This window comes from Callithrix jacchus, chromosome 18 (assembly GCF_049354715.1).
Source record: "Callithrix jacchus isolate 240 chromosome 18, calJac240_pri, whole genome shotgun sequence".
In the NCBI taxonomy this organism is placed as follows: Eukaryota; Metazoa; Chordata; class Mammalia; order Primates; family Cebidae; genus Callithrix; species Callithrix jacchus.
The window spans coordinates 42,113,533-42,132,708 of record NC_133519.1 but is presented as its reverse complement, the minus strand read 5'-3'; the positions used below and the strand labels follow the sequence as shown (position 1 = coordinate 42,132,708).

The following is a 19,176-nucleotide window of genomic DNA, read 5'->3' as shown; positions in this document are numbered from 1 at the left end:
CATATTTATCAATGAACATCAGAGAAACAAAGAATTTGTTAAGTCATTACAAAGAGTTGAGCTTTGCAAATAATTCAGTTTGAATTAATATAATTTACCTTAAATAAACACTGGTCTGAGACACAAACAAGTTTTCACCACAGTTCTTCCTATCCTTTCCACTTCTTCTTCTATCTAAAACATTTACTAAACTTTTCAAACAGCCTAAAAGAAGACTTGAATAATTCATGTGTCTTTTCCCTTTTTCTTCTTGCATTAGATTTTCATGATAAACCTCAAGCGCAGAAAGGACCGGCGGGACCGGATGCTGCGCACACTGTATGAGCAGGAGATTGAGGTCAAGATTGTCGAGGCTGTGGATGGAAAGTGAGTTGGGTTTCCTCTCCCCTTGCAGATGTGATTGGAGTGGGGATACGTCTTCTCTGACAGACCGTTAGTCCCGGGTGGGGCTCTAAGACTCTTTGGTCGTTAGAGGATAGTCCTGTTTTTAAAACAGCCATGTGCCACCTATAGTAGCATTTAAGTTCATTTAATCCTGTAGAGCAGGCATGAAATCCACTCAGCAGCCAGTGTTCTTTGGTCTACATTAAACTGAAGACTAACATTGGATGTGATTGTCCCATCACTGAGGGTTCTTGGAACAGTTGTGGTGTTCAGCATTCTGCGGTGTCACAGAAGGAATGTGTTCAGAATTGTGTTCAGAGTGGAATTAGAGCATCAAGTTCTGAAACTTGGGCAACCTGAAGAAAATGGATAGAAAAATGCATAAAGGTCCACATGTCCTGTTGCATGAGATGCCTGCCACAGTCTACCTGGATTGATCAGAGTGGCCACTTTTCGTGGAAATATGGCAGGAAAGTAATACAGAGAACCTAGTTACATCCCTTCTTTTTGTTTTATCTTGTTTGGCTCTGCCCTTTTATTTGACACCCTAAACTGTTTCAAGGCATGGAGTTTTACAAAATGTGCCTTTCCATGTTATATGTTGGTTTCGAATATCAGTTTCTTTGTTTTCTATTTGCATACCCCCAACTAAGGAGTATGGCTAGCAGTTGTTGAAGATTTATGACTCCCTTAGAGAATCTCATCAGTGTTTCTCAAAGTGTGATCTGAACACCCACATCAGAGTCCCCAGGGGTGGTTAAGGGGGCATCTGCCTCAGTCCCATCTCAGACCATCTGAATTATGCTCTGTGAGGCTGGACCTAGGAACTGCATTTAAGAAGCCTCAAGGTGATCCTTGGATAGGATTGCCACATAAAATACTGGGTAGCCAGTTAAATTTGTCCTCAACATCATGTAGGGGTTGGTTATACTAAAAAATTATTCATTATTTATCTGGAACTTAAATTTGACTGGGTGTTTTGTGTTTTTAACTTCCTAAATCTGTCATCCCTATTCTTGGGTGCAGTAGAGTTTAGGAACCACTGCTTCACATGCCTCCAAGAGCCTCAGTCCCATTCATAGGCCACATGGACCAGGGAAACTAGTTGAATAGAGAGAATTCTTTATATATTCTGGATGCAAGTCCTTTGTCAGATATGTAATTGTCAAATATTTTCTTCAAGTTTATGGATTATGGATTGTCACACTTTCATGATGGTGTACATTGAAGCAAAAGAGTTTTTCATTTTTAGGAAATCCAATTTATTTTTTGTTATAGTTGCTAGTAATTTAGGTGTCATACCTAAGAATCCATTGTCAAGTTCAAAGCCATGAATATTTAATTAATGAAGTTTTCTTCTGAGAGTTCTATAGTTTTATCTATTACATTTAGGTCTTTGATCTATTTGGAGCTAATTTTTGTATATGGTATGAGGCAGGGATCCACATTCATTCTTTCGCACATGGTTATCCATTTGTCCCTTCACCATTTGTTAAAAAGACTCCTTTCTCTTGTCAAATTGTATTAGCACCACTATAAAAAAAGCAGTTGTCCATAAATGTAAGGGTTTATTTCTGAACTCTCAATTTTATTTGATCCATATGTCTGTCCTTATGCCAGTACTATACTGTCTTGATGACTATAGCTTTTTATGTAAGAAGTCCTTCAATTTTGTTATTCTTTTCAAGCTTGTCGTAGCTATTCTGGGTCCCTTGCATTTCCATATGAATTTTAGAATTAGCTTGTCAAGTTCCACAAAAAAAGAAAACAGCAGCTGGGATTTTGATAGGAATTGCATTGAGTCTGTAGATCAACTGAGGGAGTATTTCCATGTTAACAATATGAAGTCTTCTGATTCATAATCATGTGATGTCTTTTTATTGTTTAGATCTTCTTTAGTTCTTTGAATATTTTGTTATTTTCAGTATACAAGTCTTGCATTTATTTTGTTAAATATATTCCTATGTATTTTGCTCTTTTGCTGCCATGGTAAATGGAAATGTTTCCTTAGCTTTGTTTTCAGATTGTTCATTGCTAAATGAATAAAAATACAATTGATTTCTGTATATTGATCCTGTATCCTGCAACTTTGCTGAACTCTTATCAGTTCTAATAGTACTTTTCCTTTGTGTGTGTATATTCCTTAGGATCTTCTACATATAAGACAATGTTATATGCCAGTTGAGATAGTGTTATGTGTTCCTTTCAAACTGGGATACGATGATTTCTTCTTCATGTCTAACTATCCTTGCTAGATCATCAAGTACAATGTTGAATAGAGCTGGTGAGAGTAGAGTTTCTTGATTTGTTCCTGTTCTTAGAGGGAAAGCATTCAGTCTGTCACTGCTAAGTATGATATTAACTGTGGGTTTTTCATAGATGGCCTTTATTGGGTTGAGGAAGTTCCCTTTCAGTCCTATTTTGTTTAGTATTTTTATCATAAAATGGTGTTGGATTTTGTTAAATGGTTTGTCTGTGTCTATTAAGATGAACATGTGACTTTTGTCTGTTAATATGGCACATTACTTTAATCGGTTTTTACATGTTAAAACAAACTTGCAACCCTGGTATAATCCTGGGATTATTAATATAGATAATAATCTATATTAATAAGTGATATTGGTCTGTAGTTTTCTTATAATGTTTTTGGTTTTGTATAAAAATAATATTGGCTTCATAAAATAAGCTAGGATGTGTTTCTTCCTCTTCTCTTTTTTGGAAGTTTGTGAGGGATTTGTGTTGGCAATTTTTAAACATTTGACAGAATACCCTAGTGAAGCCATCTGGCTTTTCTTTGTGGAAATTATTTTTATTACTTATTTGCTTGTTATAGGTATATTTACACTTTCCATTTCTTCTTGAGTAAATTTTGGTAGTTTGTACCTTTCTATCAATTTGTCCATTTCATCTTTATAGACTTATTTGCTTGTTATAGGTATATTTACACTTTCCATTTCTTCTTGAGTAAATTTTGGTAGTTTGTACCTTTCTATCAATTTGTCCATTTCATCTAGGTTATCTAATTTGTTGGCATATAATTGTTCATAGTATTCTCATATAATCTTTTTTATTTTCATAAAGTATGTAGGGGTGACCCCCCTTTCATTCCTGACTTTAATAGTTTGAGTCTACTTTTTTTTTAAATACATCAGCTTAGGCAAATAATTGTCAATCTTGTTGATCTTTTCAGAGGACTGACTTTTGGTTTTGTTTATTTTATCTATTTTTTTCTGTTCTCTAGTTTGTTTATTTCTACTGTAGTCTTTATCATTTTCTTCCTCCTGCTTGCTTTGGGTTGAATTTTCTCTTTATCCAGTTTCTTAAGATGGATGGTAAAATTATTGATTTGAAATATTCTATTTTCCTATAGACATTTGCCCCTGTAACTATATCTCCAAGTACGATGTTAGGCATCTCCCATAAGTTTTGGCATGCTGTGTTTTCATTCATCTCAAAATATTTTCTAATTTTTCTTGTGATTTCTTCTTTGACCCATTTGTTAGGAGTGTATTGTTTAATTTCATATTTCTAAATTTCCCAAGTTTCCTTTTGTTATTGATATTTAATTTCATGCCACTGAGATTGGAGAACATACCTTGAGTGGTTTCCATCATTTTAAGTATACTGAGGCTTAATTTATGACCTAGATGGTCTTTATGGTCTAAAAAAAATGGAATTTCTTAAAGAATGTTCCATGCACACTTGAAAGTTTGTATTTGGCTATTGTTGGGTGGAGTGTTCTAGATGTCTACTAGGTCTGATTGTTTTAAGATATTATTCATGTCTTCTGTTTCCTTGTTGTCCTCCTGCCTAGTTTTATTATTGCAAGTGACATATTGATGTCTTCCACTATTATTGTTGAGTTGTCCATTTTTCCTTTCAGTTCTTCCAGTTTCTGCATCATGGTTTTGAAGCTCTGTCAGGTGCATATGTATTTATATTGTTATGTCTTCCTGATGGATTGACTTTTTTATCATTAAAAAATGTCCTTCCTTGGCTCTAGCATGAGTTTTGTCTGAGATATATTTTGTCTAATATTGGCCTAGCACTGCCAGCCTTCTTGTCATTACTGATTACATAGTGTGTCTTTTTCTATTCTTTTATTTTAAACCTATTTTTGTCTTTTAGTCTGAAGGCTGCCTCTTGTAGATACTACATGGTTACATTATTTTTTAAAACTCATTATGCCAAATCCTACCTTGATTGCAGAGTTTTATTCATTTGCCTTCACTACCTTTTTTTCCAGATCCTTAAGGTCAGCCAGAGGTTAGAGAATAGGGACTTTTCAAGCTTCTCCTGGGTGCATGGACAGTTCTGAATATGCCTGGGGCCTTCTAGATTCTCAGGGATATTTTGAAGCATTTCAAACTCTCTATGGACCTCTTATTCCTGCTCAAACAACTGTAATGTTAAACAGTTGTTGTCCATGGATTTTGACAAGCGCCCTGCAGATAGTGCTGTTCACAGAAAATGAACTCTGAGTCAGGTCAAATCAAGACAAGCTCTGACAATATAGCTCTTCAGGGAGCTACCAGACAGGTTGAATAGAGATGATTTTCTGGAGGCAGGTCTTTAGGGGAGTCTCAGTCCATTTTGTCCCCGCTGGTGGCTGCTGGGTTGGTGGGTTTTGCAGCTATTGTAGTTGTAAGGCTACTGGTTTTCAAGGCTTTTGTAGGGCTGGGGAGAACAGGTTAAGATTAGGGCAGCTGTGAACTCCACAAAAATCACTGTGTTAGCAGAAATTCAGCAGTGAGTCTTGATTAAACACTCCTTGGATTATTAAGCAATAGTTTAGCCAATTTCCAGAGGTCTAGAAAAGTTAATTTTGGCAGTTTTTTTGCCAGTGTCCTTATTGCCTTTATAGAGGAGTAGATTTTCAGAGGTCCTTACTTCTCTATTCTGGAAATGCTTCCCTGCGTGTTTTGTTTTTCCGTTGTTTTTGTTTTAGGTGCAAAGGAGAGACATAGAAGCAAGCAGTTCCTCTGCTCATTCCTTCCTGTGCTCACCCTTCCAATATTCAATACTCCTACAAACCACTTTTCCTTCATTAGGAGCGTACTTATTAAACACTGTCGAAAAACTCATGATGCTGAGAACTATGTTGGGCACTATGAGGGATACACAAAAATATGATGCCCTCTCATCTTCACAGACCGTGTAATGCTGGTGTGACACATTAACCATGAGGAACTTGTAAGGGGTGAAGGGAAGCTGAGAGGTCTTTGTCTATGTGCATAGAGGCTCTGTTGGGATGGGGCAGGAGGGGGGGCCAGGAGCAGTGGGAGAGGGGTGTTTGCAGAACTTTCTCTCTCTCTCTCTCTCTCTCTCTGGCATCTGTGGTGGGGACCTTTGACTTGTTAATTTTCAGACACGTTTTCTGTGATGCAGGGCACTCAACACAAGCCAGCTGAAGTCCCTGAATATTGAAATGCTCCCTGGCTATCGAGATCCCTATTCCTCCAGGCCTCTAACCAGGGGCGAAATTGGCTGCTTTCTCAGCCACTACTCAGTCTGGAAAGAGGTAAATAATGCTGTGTTCAGATTGCAGTTTTATGATGAGGCGAAAGGAAAGTAGGATATCGTAGGTGAATTAGGGCCAGATGTAAAATGAGCCCGTAACTGTTCTGGAAGTGTGCATGAGAGCTGTTCCTGCCTTGTGTCTCCCTCTGACCCAAGACCAGCAACAGAGGGGCAAGGAGGAGTAGCTCCGGTGCCACTGGGGATGATGACAGGAGGAGACATCATGTCCTTCATGCCACACTTTTATTAATTCATTCTCGTCATTAGCAGGAATGCCTTCTATGGTACCTATTATGTCATCACTTATTAAGTGATTTTATAAACAAATCACACAGAAGTCAAGTGAGGTGGGTTGGGAAGGACAGACCACTTTTACCCAAGAAGAAATTATTAAGTAGCTTGTCTAGGGAAGAAGTGGCAGTGCCAGAACCTGAACCCCTGTCTTACAGATCAAGACATTTCTGGAGGGGGTATTTGTGTGTAGGGTTCCTGATAAAGAGTCAATTTCCACAACAAAAGAGAAAGTTCCTGAAGAAAGTCCTCTTGAACACTGTCCCCTTTAATGATCCAGTCTATGCCTGCCTTTTTTTTTCTTTAAACTTTAAGTGAAATGTAATAAATAGGTATAAAGAAGTATATAGATCAAAAGATACAGCTCAGGGAAATTTCACAAACTGAACAACACACCCATGTTAATCAGTAGACAGATCCAGAAGCAGATAACCAGCATCCCAGAAGTGCTCCCCACCATGCTTCCTTCTAGTCACCAGTCCCCAAAGGTAGTCACCATCTTGACTTCTAAAGCTTTATCTTTGTTTGTACTTTCCTTTATATGAATGGAGTCATACAGTATGTGTACTCTTCCAACATGACATTTAGGAGAGTCACCTATAAAGTTGCATTTAATTGTGGATCATACATCCTCACTGCTGTGAATATGCCACAGTTTATCTATTCTACTGTTGACGGCCATTTGCTTAGATTCCAGTTATGAACCTATACTACTAGACTTGTGACTTTTTAATACACTTTCATCTAATAAAAATTGGGTATCAAACTTTTCATAGGTTATCTTCCTACTGATGACCTTTACAGGTAATTGACCGAGAACTAGAGAAGACTCTTGTAATTGAAGATGATGTGCGTTTTGAGCATCAGTTTAAGAAGAAGCTAATGAAGCTGATGGATGATACCGACCAGGCTCAGCTGGACTGGGAACTGATGTGAGTGACAAGATGATCTTGTGAAAGGGTTCTGAGAGGCATTCAGTACTTTCCAAGGGGCAGAGAGCCCCACCTTTGCAGCCAGTAGGAGATGCAGCTTAAGCTTCCACTTATCTGGTTTTCTTTCCATAAATGTTCTCAGAAACAAAAGTGGGTAGAGGTTAGCCACCGGATTTTGCATCCTTCTACTCTTCAGGGTGGGAAACTGTGGAAGATTCTCTGAGACCTGGAATCTGCCTGCAGATCAGGGGCCTTCAGACAGAGCCAAGGTGTGGCACTGAACACTTACTTAGGAGCACAGCAGAAATCCCACCCTCAAGCAATGTGGCCCATGGAGTGGGTGCGATGCGGAAGGAGAGGCCATTTATTCAAGTGCCAAAGTCCTGTGTCATATTTAAGCCTCAGATCCTGGGAGAGCAGATTGCCTCTGCAGCTTCCGAGAAGGTGAGAGGTTAGAGGGCCAGCCAGGGAGCTCCTCTGTTGGGAAACGAGGTTGCACAAACATGGAGAAAATGGACAACCAGATGTGAGGAAGAGTCTGAGGCTGACACAGGAAAACCAGGCTCACCAAGGGAGTGCTGGCTCTGAGCTGGCATTTAGTTAATGTTCTTTGTCTACTGCCTTGGGAATCTAGTGGTTTCTACCCTTACCTTTCCCTTCCCCTTCCCCTTCCCTTCCTTCCCTTCCCTTCCTTTTTTCTCTCTCCCTCCCTCTTTCTTTTTCTTCTTCCTTCTCTCCCTCCTCCTTTCTCTCTCTGATTTTCTTTTTAAGACAAATGACACTGGGAAGCAGAAAGTTCCCAGGCATTATGTTTGCTCCCAGCTGTGTGTCAAAGGCAATTCATCAACTCAGAGCCTGCTTCTTTCTTTGGAGCAGCTGCAGCAGAGGAGCTGTCCCTGCTCCTCCCACCCTCGGGCGGAGGGATTTAACTATGAGCCCAGGTGAAATACTTGTTTCCTCAGAAAATGGGCCACTCTGAGCTCAAAAGAAACCTAGCAATGGCTCAACTAATGTGTTACTGTGTAATAAGATACCTACACTCTGTCAGATTTCAGTCATGTGGTCATGTGGTTAGACTTGGCATTCTGCGCAGTCCCTTGAGATCACTGTTTTTTCCTATATCCTCCAGAAGTCTCTGCACTTCAGCCTTTCTGATAGATGGCTCCGCAGCCTATGGTTAAGGCCTCTCCCTCATGGAGCCTGGAGGCTACTTTCACTTAGGTCTCATAATCACAGAAGACTGAGCCCAGGGAATCCAAGGTTTAGAGCTGGCATACATGCCTGTTCACATGTAGTTTGGTGGGTGCATTTCTCAGGACAAAGTACCAACAGATCCAGGAAGGAAGGACAGTTGTCTTGATAAGGATACAGGAAAAATATGTTTTCTAAATTTCACAGGTGATTGATCAAGTCAAAATATTCCCTTAAAATCTATTATATTGTCTTAAAGAAGGGTAACAGCTTTAAATTGTACCTGTCATTTTCTAAAGCAAAAAAGAAACAAATGTTACTTAAACCTAAAACGTGAAAGGTAATAAGCTGTCTGTGATTGCCACATTAGATTCTTCCAGAAAATAGTAAAAGGGAAGAATATAACAAGTCACTGGAGTCATCTAGGGACTCTTGCTCAGTAGATATATAATGCAAGCCACAGATGTCATTTTCAATTTTCTAGTAATCACATTAAAAAGGAAAAAATAAATTAAGACATATTAGTTTACATAATACATTTTACCTAACCAAACAGAATCATCATTTTGGTATGTAATTAATATTTTAAACCATTAATGACATAGTTTACCTTCTCTCTTTTTTTTTGGTACCAAGTCTTCAAAATCTGGTATAGATTTTACACCTAGAACACATCTCAATCCCGAAGCTAAATTTTCAGCTGTTAAACTATAGTCCTACCAAAACAACTTGTTTCATGAAAAAAAATAAATATTTCACACAGCTTCAACATCTCAAATTAAATTAATTAAAGTTGAGCATTAACTCTAACTAACTTTATGGCCCCTGTCACTCTAGTACCTCCCGAGTGCTCCATAAAAGTTTCCTTTCCACTGGATGAGACACCAGAAAAGCTCAGACTCTGTAATCCGAAGAGACAGTGGTTGGGGACATGTGTTTGTTGTCCTCAGAAGAACTGACAGTTGAACATATACTTGTTCTATAAATTCTGGGATGCTTTGACAAGAGGGAATCCCTTGAATGTTGAAAGAGGTTGTTTTAGGGTAAAATAGAGGATGTACTGCTTTGCCTGGCAGGCAAGAAGCAGGCAACTCCCCAGCTTGCTCCAGTCAAGCCCAATCCAACAGGTTCCAGACAAAAGTAATGGAGCACAGGTCCACAGGTAGACTAGGGAAGAGTGGCCAAAGGGGCATTGCAGAAGTTATTCACGGAGGACAGAAGGTGGCTGGGGGCCTTTCTTGGAGCAGCATGTCTGGAAGGAAGCCTGGTCACAGCTGGGCGAGTGTGAGGCAGGAGAATGTCTCTCAGGAGCTGTCATTCATATTCCCCGCTTCGGCCGCTCTGGGGTTCTGCAGACTGACGCTTTCCCCCAGCTTTCTCAGTCCTGTTTCTCACCAGCACTTGCAGCCCTGTGCAGAAGGCACCCAACGCTGATACTCTGGGGACCTGAAGACAGCAGGGTCAGGATTCTCCCATCTGGCCTTTTTTGTGCCTTTCCAACCTCTGTAAACACAGCAGGAAACCCCATCCCGTCTTTGATAAATGATCTGAAAGATCTTTTAATCTCACTATATCTTACTTTCTGGCTTGAAAACAGTCCACTAGACAGGTATAGTGGGGGTGTTGATAAATGAAGCCAGCAAAATGGCCCCAGTGATGGCAGATGGCAGTCGTGACCGGTGATAGGATCCACTTTGGGACGTGATACATCCTTTAATGGCAGACAGTCCAGGATTTCAAAGGCATCTATGTAAACCAAAGCTGTGCTCCATCCTCATCACAGCCCGATATTCAAGGTGGAATTTTTCTGCTCTGCTATTTCCTTATAGTTATATTGGTAGGAAGAGGATGCAAGTGAAGGAACCAGAAAAAGCGGTGCCCAATGTGGAAAACCTGGTCGAAGCTGACTATTCCTACTGGACCCTGGGCTACGTCATCTCTCTGGAAGGAGCACAGAAGCTGGTTGGAGCCAATCCTTTCGGGAAGATGCTGCCAGTGGACGAGTTTCTGCCAATCATGTACAACAAGCATCCTGTGTGAGTCTCCCCGAACTGCCTGCCTTCTCTTGGGCACAGCCTCTTCATGAATTATGCTCTCCGATTCTGGTAGTACTTGATATTTTCTAAAGTGTACTGCTTTGCTACATGATCTTTGCATATTAATATTAAGAGCCTGACTCAGGGGATTATCCCTTTGTACGGATGGGAAGGTGAGGCAGAGATAGTGGGTGTCCTGCCCAGGGATTCTTGTAATACCCAGTTTGTAGTTGAACTGAATGTAATGTCCTTGGTCCCCTCCTCGTCTTTGCTCTTCTTCCATAACCTCATACACCTCAAGGTGAAGGACATCTTCCCAGGCACCTCAAAATTTCCAGTTCCTTTGGCTCAGGTCATTGTGTGTACTGTTGGCTAGGCAGAGGTACCCATTTTGGTGGAGCTCACAATCTGGTCAGGAATTGAGACTCATGAATAAATCACAATATCTTGTGATTCCTGGGATCACAAAGGTGTGTAAGAGGTTCAGGGCGTGTGGACGCGATACCTGAGCATGATGTCAGTGGAAGAAGGCACTGTGATGCTCAGGGCTCCCATAGCCCAGGAGCTTACCCTGACATAGCTCTTATTAAAAGGTGTAGCAATTAATGGTTTACCTACCTGTCAGTCTCCCCAGTAAACTACAAACCCTTTGGGGCAGGAACAATCTTACACCTCTGTGTCCTAGAGCCTAGTCCAAATGCTACACATAACAGCAGCTCCTGAATCATTAATGAATGACTCCTAAATTCATTCATGGAGCAGCGCAGGTTCTAACCTTGGCCCCTTCTCTCAGTTGCTGGGTGATCTCTTCACCAGATTGTCTTCATTTTAGCTGTTGAGATTTCCTGCGCTGCCTCCAGTTCATTTTATCTCTTGTCCTCAGTAAAAGTGGAGCTCTTTGTCCTCTTGTATCTAACATGTCAGAGACTCTGTGTCCTGGCAGAAACATGGATGTCAAACCCTTATCCCCTAACCAAAAATGAAATTACTACATTCAGATGTCTCTTCATATTCTGCACAGGAGTATGAGGAGGAGGGAGGCTCCTTTACACCTGCTGGAGCCTCAGCCATGAGCAGGGAGCTCGAGTGCAAAGCCAAGCCTGCGTGCGTCCAAGCCTCCACACGGCACAGCCCCACTGCTGCTGTCCAGATCTCGGGTGTCCTATTTATTAATTCAAGAGCAGGGCATTTTTTGTAACGTGATCATGGTCTAACAGGGCTTACTTTTTAACTTTTGGAGTCAGACCTAAAATTCATCTCTTTTTGTTTGAAATGGTCTTGGTCTGTCACCCAGGCTGGAGTGCAGTGGCATGATCTTGGCTCACAGCATCCTCCTCCGCCCGGGTTCAAGCGATTCCCCTGCCTTCGCCTCCTGAGCAGCGGGGACTACAGGCGAGGGCTGCCACACCCGGCCCATTATTTTGTATTTTAGTAGAGACGCGGTTTCACCATGTTGCCCAGGATAGTCTAGATCTCCTGATCTTGCGATCCACCCTCCTCAGCCTCACCAAAGTGCTGGGATTAGAGGCGTGAGCCACTTCGCGCAGCCTCGAAATTCATCTTTTAAACTAGTCTATCCAGACACCTCAGAAATATCCTGACCTTTGTGCTTGGTAGCTTCTCTTTGGAAAGCTTTTAAAGAAATCTTTGTGTTTGTACGCTAAGGTTTTTCACAAGTGACACAATTTAAATAATGAGACGAACTCATGACAACGTAACAGGTAACCAGCAGAGCTCCTTCACTCTTTGTCCCTGTTCCGTGCGTCTTCTTTCCGCCCCCTCACGTGTCCGGGCACCTTCTTGTTTTCAGAGCCGAGTACAAGGAGCATTATGAATCCAGGGACCTGAAAGCCTTCTCTGCAGAACCCTTGCTCATCTACCCTACACACTACACAGGCCAGCCGGGGTACTTGAGTGACACGGAGACCTCCACCATCTGGGACAACGAGACAGTGGCCACTGACTGGGATAGGACACATGCCTGGAAGTCCCGGAAGCAAAGTCGCATCTACAGCAATGCCAAGAACACAGAGGCCCTGCCACCGCCAACCTCCCTGGACACTGTGCCTTCGAGGGACGAGCTGTGAAGCCTCCCTGGGAGTGTGACCCCCATCGGTGCACATCCTTCGGTTTTTCTAAAGGGCTACTCATCTGGGTGTTCCAGTTTTCTGTTTTGTTTTTAGTGGTCACAGTCATCTAACCAAAGTGATCTAATGTGATAGATCGAAATTAATATATTTTTGACAGTGGAGGGAAATAAGGAAATTCAACCCAAATTTCCCAAGATGGCTAACAGACAGGCTTTCTAGAAACCGTTAAACTGTAATCCAGACACGGAATTCCTCAGTTCACTACCCATATGACACTGATTCCCACACGAAGGTTGAACAACATGGCTTAGAGTCTTGTCCAAGAGAGTGATCACCAAGCTGTCCCATCAGCAAGTGGGTAGTCAAGGCAGCCAGGCCAGCTAGACCACACTTACTGGTCTAATTGGCCATTTTGTGTGACAAATGTGACCTTGAAAACTCCAAGCCAACTGGGCAACCTTTATTGGTCTAGTTTGTCCATTTTATATGACATTGAAAACTTTTATATGCAATGATTGGGAGACGAGAATCAGTCACTTAAAATCATATTAATTTGGCTTTTTATTTAAAGAATTCTATAATGAGCCTTATTGCAAAGTAGATTTTTTAAAAAATCTTAGTCCTTGTATGCAATAGGGATGGGTATATAGGTCTGGCTGAGACTTGGCCTGTGACCATCATGGCGGTTGAAGCTCTCATATAGAGGTGACCAGTTTGCCATGTGGATATAAATTAGTAGATAATTGACAGTTTGTGTAGGTATTTGAGGGAAAAAACTCAATATTTGGCTTTTTTAAAAATTATGGCCACTGAGTCAGGATGCTGTATTTATAAACATAAATGTAATATATAAAGGGTGAGGGCTGTGTGTGCATCCTGCCCCGTCCCGGGTTTGCACACTGCTGTGGAGCCTCACGCTCTCCACTCCACCCCTAGCCTGGGAACCCACAGCAGGTGTGCTTTTTTGAGTCACTGCTAAGAGACAGAGCACATTTTCAGGCCAGCAACTATCCTTGCCTGGCCTTTTCATTATATTTTGAATTATTTATTTTGCAAAATGTGGGGAAGACATTGTCTTTAGGATGAGGCGGAGAAACAGATGTTGCAGACTTCCACCGAGCCCAGGGGAGCAGTGGGGGTGGACATACTGTTCGGCAATCTGATTCTCCTGACTTTCCCAGCCAGGCTCCTGCAGGGAGGCCTGTGGATGGGGCTCTGAACTGTTTTGAAACAAATGATTCTCTATGTCAGGTGAGAAACCTGGTTGGAAACAAAGGGCTGGTCAACTGATTTAGGCCAGCAACCAGGGAAGCTGTTGGAATCAGAATCCTGGGCAGACACCCTCTCTTAAAAAATATCCCCTAAGAGTCCTTTCTGCTTTCTTCACACATTGATTTTATGTAAAATGCAGAGTTGGGCTGCATAATTTCTTCCCACTCCACAATCTGTCGCCCTAGTATAGATCATGGCGGTTTTCCTCTAGTGTACATTCTCACGCCCTCAATCTGTAAATTTTTGTCTCCAGAAAAACCCTCCCAGTCATCCCATACAAGCACCCTTCCTCCTCAGTGTCCATGCACCCTTCCTCCTCAGTGTCCAGGCACCCTTCCTCCTCAGTGTCCATGCACCCTTCCTCCTCAGTGTCCAGGCACCCTTCCTCCTCAGTGTCCATGCACCCTTCCTCCTCAGTGTCCAGGCACCCTTCCTCCTCAGTGTCCAGGCACCCTTCCTCCTCAGTGTCCATGCACCCTGCAGCCACATAGTGGGGCTGTGCACATGCCAAACCTTGAGCTTCACACTTAAGACTCATGGGGAGGGCCCTTCAGAGCAGAGCCCGTGGCAGGCAGTGCTGCATGTACAAGCTTAGTGAACAAACGTAAGATAAACTTTAAGCCAGATACCTAATTCTTCAGTTCACTGCCTATGTGATACTGATTCTCACATTAAGGTTAAACAGCATGGCTCAGTCTAAAGAAAATGATCACCAAGCTGTCCCATCCACAAACAGGTAGTTAAGGCAGCCCGGCAGCCTCACCTCCCCAGGTGAGGGGCGGATCCCCAGATTAGGACAATAGGCAGCTTGCCTTCCACCAGACGCCAGCCCTGACCTTCCTTCCCGACTCACCGTGGATACCGTTGTCCACTGACCAGCAAGCCGGGGCACTGAGGAAAGGGGTCTCGCCCAACTCCAAATGGCACCGCTGAGACTTAGCTGCCAAGAGCATCTGGGGAGTAAGTGGAAAATCCTTAGGTGATTCCTAAGATTTCCTTGGGTATCTGGTTTTTGTTTGCATATGTGAGTGTGTGCATGTGTGCATGGCCTTAATGATTTTTTTAACAAGGTGGGAGGTTGCTGAGGTGCTGGGGGTGAAGGAAGTTTGGGTTGATTTTTGTGTTATTTTGTTTAATAGAGAATTTTTTCTCCTGTTTCTCTGTCAGCTGGTCTGACAGATTTAAGAACTCTCATTCTTAAGAGACATTGGACTTAAATTCTAGCATTTTAGACTAGGACTGTTGTACTGTGAAGAAAGTTCTGGCTCTGTTCGCCCGGTTTGTTTCTCCCTACTCAGGCTTCAAATCCCAAGCAGTGTTCTTTTCTGGTGAACGTTGTGAGCTGCAGATGTGACTTTGTTTTTAAGTCATCTCTTCGGCAATCCAGAGGTTCCTTGACCTCATTAATTGTCCCATCTCTCCCTTTTAGTCCTAAGCCAAGACATTTGACCTTTTCAGTGTCACATGAGGTCATGAGTGTAGAGGCCTTTGCATCTGGCCCTGTCACCCGCTCTCTGCCTCTGGAGGCTAAACCCTGTCTGAATTCCTCTTGGGATCTAACGTGGGATATTCTGGGCAGACAACCGTGATGTCAGCAGTGCTGGTGCTGCTGTGTGTGGACTGAACACCTGCACTTTGCAGGGGACACACTGCGTGGGCCCCACTTGGGGTTCACTCAGGCCTGCTGCAGGAGCTCTGGAGAACGAGAAAGAGCTGACACCCAGCACCCTGCATCATCTGTCTTGCTGTGCTGTTTCAGGGTGAGGAAGTGATCAACTATTTGCCTTCTGGAGCTCTTTGTGAAAAATTAAAAAAACTTAGCTCAACGATATGATTGTCCATTGCTTCCACAGTCACTGATCAATGGCCAGCACCACAGAGAGCCCCAGGTCTGCCCTTGACCAAGGATGCTGGGGTTGGGCAGAACCATCCCTGCTATGTGATCCCCGTGGCAAATGAGGGGAGGGTGGTTGCTGTACACTGAAAAGGATTCCAGGGTATAGGAAGATGGAGGAGGGCCCCCGGTGGGAAGGAGTGGAGGTGTCCAGCTTGCATTTTGTGCCACAGGTCAGCCTATCCATTCATCAAAAGATACTGCCATACTGTGATACTGGTCCAAGGTTGAAGGGCTTTTTCCTGGGGAAAATAGCAGCAACTAAAAGAGAATCCTCGTTGGTCTCAGTGACTACTAGAATTTTTAGATCAAGCTTCTTCCTAATCTCAAAAATCATGCTGTGAACACTGCCTTGCTGCAGACCATGTGCTGGGCACTGAGACGCTCAGAGGAGTAGGTGAGGTCTCTGCTGTGTGGGGCCCGCAGTCCAAAGGGGAGCAACATAAGCAGGTAGCTACCAGACAGGATGGCTTTATTCCAGAGATGAACAAAACGGGCGGAGGAGGACTGTCGGGGCAGCTTTGCTGGAAAGGTGACATTTGGGTTGGTGTCTGGAGGGTGAATGGGAGTTCAGAAGAGGTAAGTGGGTTGGGCACGGTGGGTGGAGAAGCTGGCTAGCTAGGCGTTGCCAGGCGGGACTATGAAAGGACCTAAGTGGGATTCATGGGAACTTGGTAGGGCGGAAGAGTTAGGCATGTGTTGAGGTTGATAACAGCAAACTAGACGGAGATGCCATCAGGCTGGCAAGGTGAGCTGGCCGCCTCCCTCTGTGGGCCGCCTCATCATGAACACAGAGCCCAGCATTTCTGGGAGAGTTATAGGTTTGGTTACCTTCTTGACAGATGATACAGAGGCTTCCAGTAAAATGTTGATGTCCAAAACAAGAAATGTTCCCACTCAGCTACAAACGTGGGAATCTTAGGGTTTTTCCCACAGCTAGAGGAAATCCCTCCCACTGGTAACTATAAAATGAAGAAATGTCTTCCCAGGAGGCTTCCTATAATATGCTCTTGAGACGTTCTTGCCAACTAAACGTCAGAGGAAAGAAAGGATCCAGAAGTGAGCTCCCTGACAGAAGTTCATTTGCTAAGGAGTTAAATAATCACAAAGTCAAGTCCCTGTGTCTTTCCTACAGGAAGGGGTTCTCAGCTCTGGTTCCAGAGGCCCTGTCCTGAATGCCATGCAAGCTTCAGTCCCGCCCGCTTCTCCTTCGTGAACTCCTGTCAGTTGGTGCCTTTCCTAGGAGTTTCTCTTGCCGCAGCCACCCCTGGAGAACACCTGAATCTACAGATCAGAAATGGATTCCAATCCAGCTGGGTGCTAACTCACAAAATCATCCTTATGGCCCTGTTTCCTCATCGATGGGATGGAAATGGTTCTCAGGATAATAGGTGGCAGTGCTCTGACCCACAGCAGAATGCTCCTCAGACACTTCAAAGAACCAACCAGGTGCCCAGCTGAGGGAGGTAGTTTGTGTGAATTCACGTGACGGGAAGGCTGGGATGGAGCCCACAGATCCCAGGGATTCTCTCCAGCTCCGTGAGGCTGTGGGGGTGTCTGTCAGGAGAGCTTCCTCCATTCAGTGCCCGGCCCACTGTATACATTCAGAGTGGGGCTGATGATCCGGAGCTCTGTCCCTAAAACTTGGGCAACTTAACTGCTCTGCGTCTCAGCCCCATATCTGTAATAACAGGTCACCGACTACATGACTTAGAGGAAAACATTACAAACACTGGATTACTTGAAATGTTAAATAAGAAATTGCTCCCACAAAGGTTTCTGGGTAGAGATGTTGAGAAACCATACCCAATAATGGTTACCAAATTCTGAGTCTAAAATAATTTGCCTGGCTTCTATTTGATCTGGTGGTTTCTGTGTAAATTCTTTATATTTCCGAGGTTTCTTTTTTTAACCTGACATACATCTGTAAAGTAGCTCCTAGTTTCATCAAAGTAGGAACCACATCAGAAGAACATAAATTGTTGGTGAGTGGCTGTATATTAAAAATTAAATTAGATTGGCTGGGTGTGGTGGCTCACACCTGTAATCCCAGCACTTTGGGAGGCCAAGGCAGGTGGATCACTTTGAGCTCAGGAGTTCAAGACCAGGCTGGGCATCATGGCAAGACCACATCTCTTAAAAAAAATTAGCCAGCTGTTGGTGACTTGTGTATGTAGTACCAGCTACTCATGAGGCTGAGGCTGGAGAACTGCTTGAGCCCAGGAAGTAGAGGCTGCAGTGAGCTGAGATTGTGCTACCGCAGCCTGAGTGAGACCCTGTCTCAAAAAATAAAAAAATAAGATCAAGGCTAATTCCAGACAAAATTGAATTGTTCTTTCTAGTATTTTCTCCTTTCAGCATCTCTCTTCAACTCTTCCCTTGCTCCGTGCAGCCTCATCTCAAGCCCTCACTGCCATCTCTTCCAAACACTTTCTGACGACTGTGAACGATTGACAAACCCATGCAGCACCCTAGCAAGAAGGCGTGACCCCTCGGTGGCAGAGGCAGTGGTGTGCATCAACTCCTCCAGGCTTCTCCTGCATTTCCCACCTCCCCTGCACTCTCACTGGGGCCGGGGACTGGTCAATGGGCTATGAATGGAAGCGACAGGTGTCGCCTTGGTCTAAGGCAGCTGGGAAGTGTTGCAAGTTCTCCTTGCTCTCTTTACCATCACTGTGACTAGAAGGGAAAACTGAGATGGCAGAGTTGCAAGATGGAAGCTGCCTGGATCTACTAAGGAGTTTCCTGACTGCATTACACCGTCACATCAAAGAAAAATAAAAGTCAGTCTTAAGCTGTTGAGATTTCCTGCTTTGTTACTTCAGTCCAGCCTAGCCTAGCCCAATACATCCCTGAATCTAAGGGGGAAAGCAATGCAAAATGCAATGGAAATAACTTCCAGTGGGAATGTAGGCAGCTACAGGAAAAGAGGTTCCCAATCCCACTGAAATCGGGACACATCACGCAATATTGCATGCCTCCTAATGGTCCTGTGCTGCAGGAAGAATGCACAAATGCTCCAAAGAATACAGGTTTAAGACAATATTCCTCCAGGCAAAACATCCTCAAGCCCAGTTTCTAGAAAAAGGCCAGACAAGGGAAACAGGTTTTTAGAATGATCTTGAAAAAACAAGTACCAAAAACAAAATTCCCTTTTTTTCCTGCCCCTCCCCGTGTTACCCATTTCCTATGTTAAAACATCTACTTGGCTTTCTCTAAAAATTCCACAAGGACACAGAACATTGGATAATTTGGATCCATTTAGGTATCCTTTGGAAAATAATTCTGGAAACTTTTTAATAGCATGATAAATGACAATATTATGCATCTGTTCAGTGAAGCTTGCCTCAGACCTAATAATGCCTTTGAGGAGACTACATGTATTAATTTAAAAGGATTTCAAATGTAATTATTTGGGAATGCCTTTCCTTCCTCCACAGAGGCCCCCTGGCTTCCAGGGCACCATGGGAGGTTTCAAGAATTACGCAAGTGGTATCCATCACAAAATGGGGGGAAAGCCCCTCAGAAAAGCGACAAAATGCTAACTTGGACCCTCACTCTACATT

At 43.3% G+C, this 19,176-nt stretch overlaps 1 protein-coding gene across 8 annotated transcripts in view; it reads left to right on the top strand.

The window, feature by feature from the left end:
- Nucleotides 1-18,412, top strand: part of COLGALT2 (collagen beta(1-O)galactosyltransferase 2) — a 110,628-nt gene extending 92,216 nt beyond the window's left edge. For 3 of the 8 annotated variants that reach the window (XM_008984851.5, XM_017966011.4, XM_008984849.5), the window contains 5 exons: nucleotides 260-366; nucleotides 5,773-5,905; nucleotides 7,000-7,127; nucleotides 10,148-10,354; nucleotides 12,165-18,412. In XM_008984851.5, coding sequence (XP_008983099.3) covers nucleotides 260-366; nucleotides 5,773-5,905; nucleotides 7,000-7,127; nucleotides 10,148-10,354; nucleotides 12,165-12,441 — 852 coding nt within the window. In that variant the 3' untranslated portion in view covers nucleotides 12,442-18,412. The remainder of the gene's footprint in view (nucleotides 1-259; nucleotides 367-5,772; nucleotides 5,906-6,999; nucleotides 7,128-10,147; nucleotides 10,355-12,164) is intronic. The other 5 variants (XR_013529000.1, XR_013528999.1, XR_013528998.1 and 2 more) reach the window with 4 other exon arrangements.
- The last annotated feature ends 764 nt before the right edge of the window (nucleotides 18,413-19,176 follow it).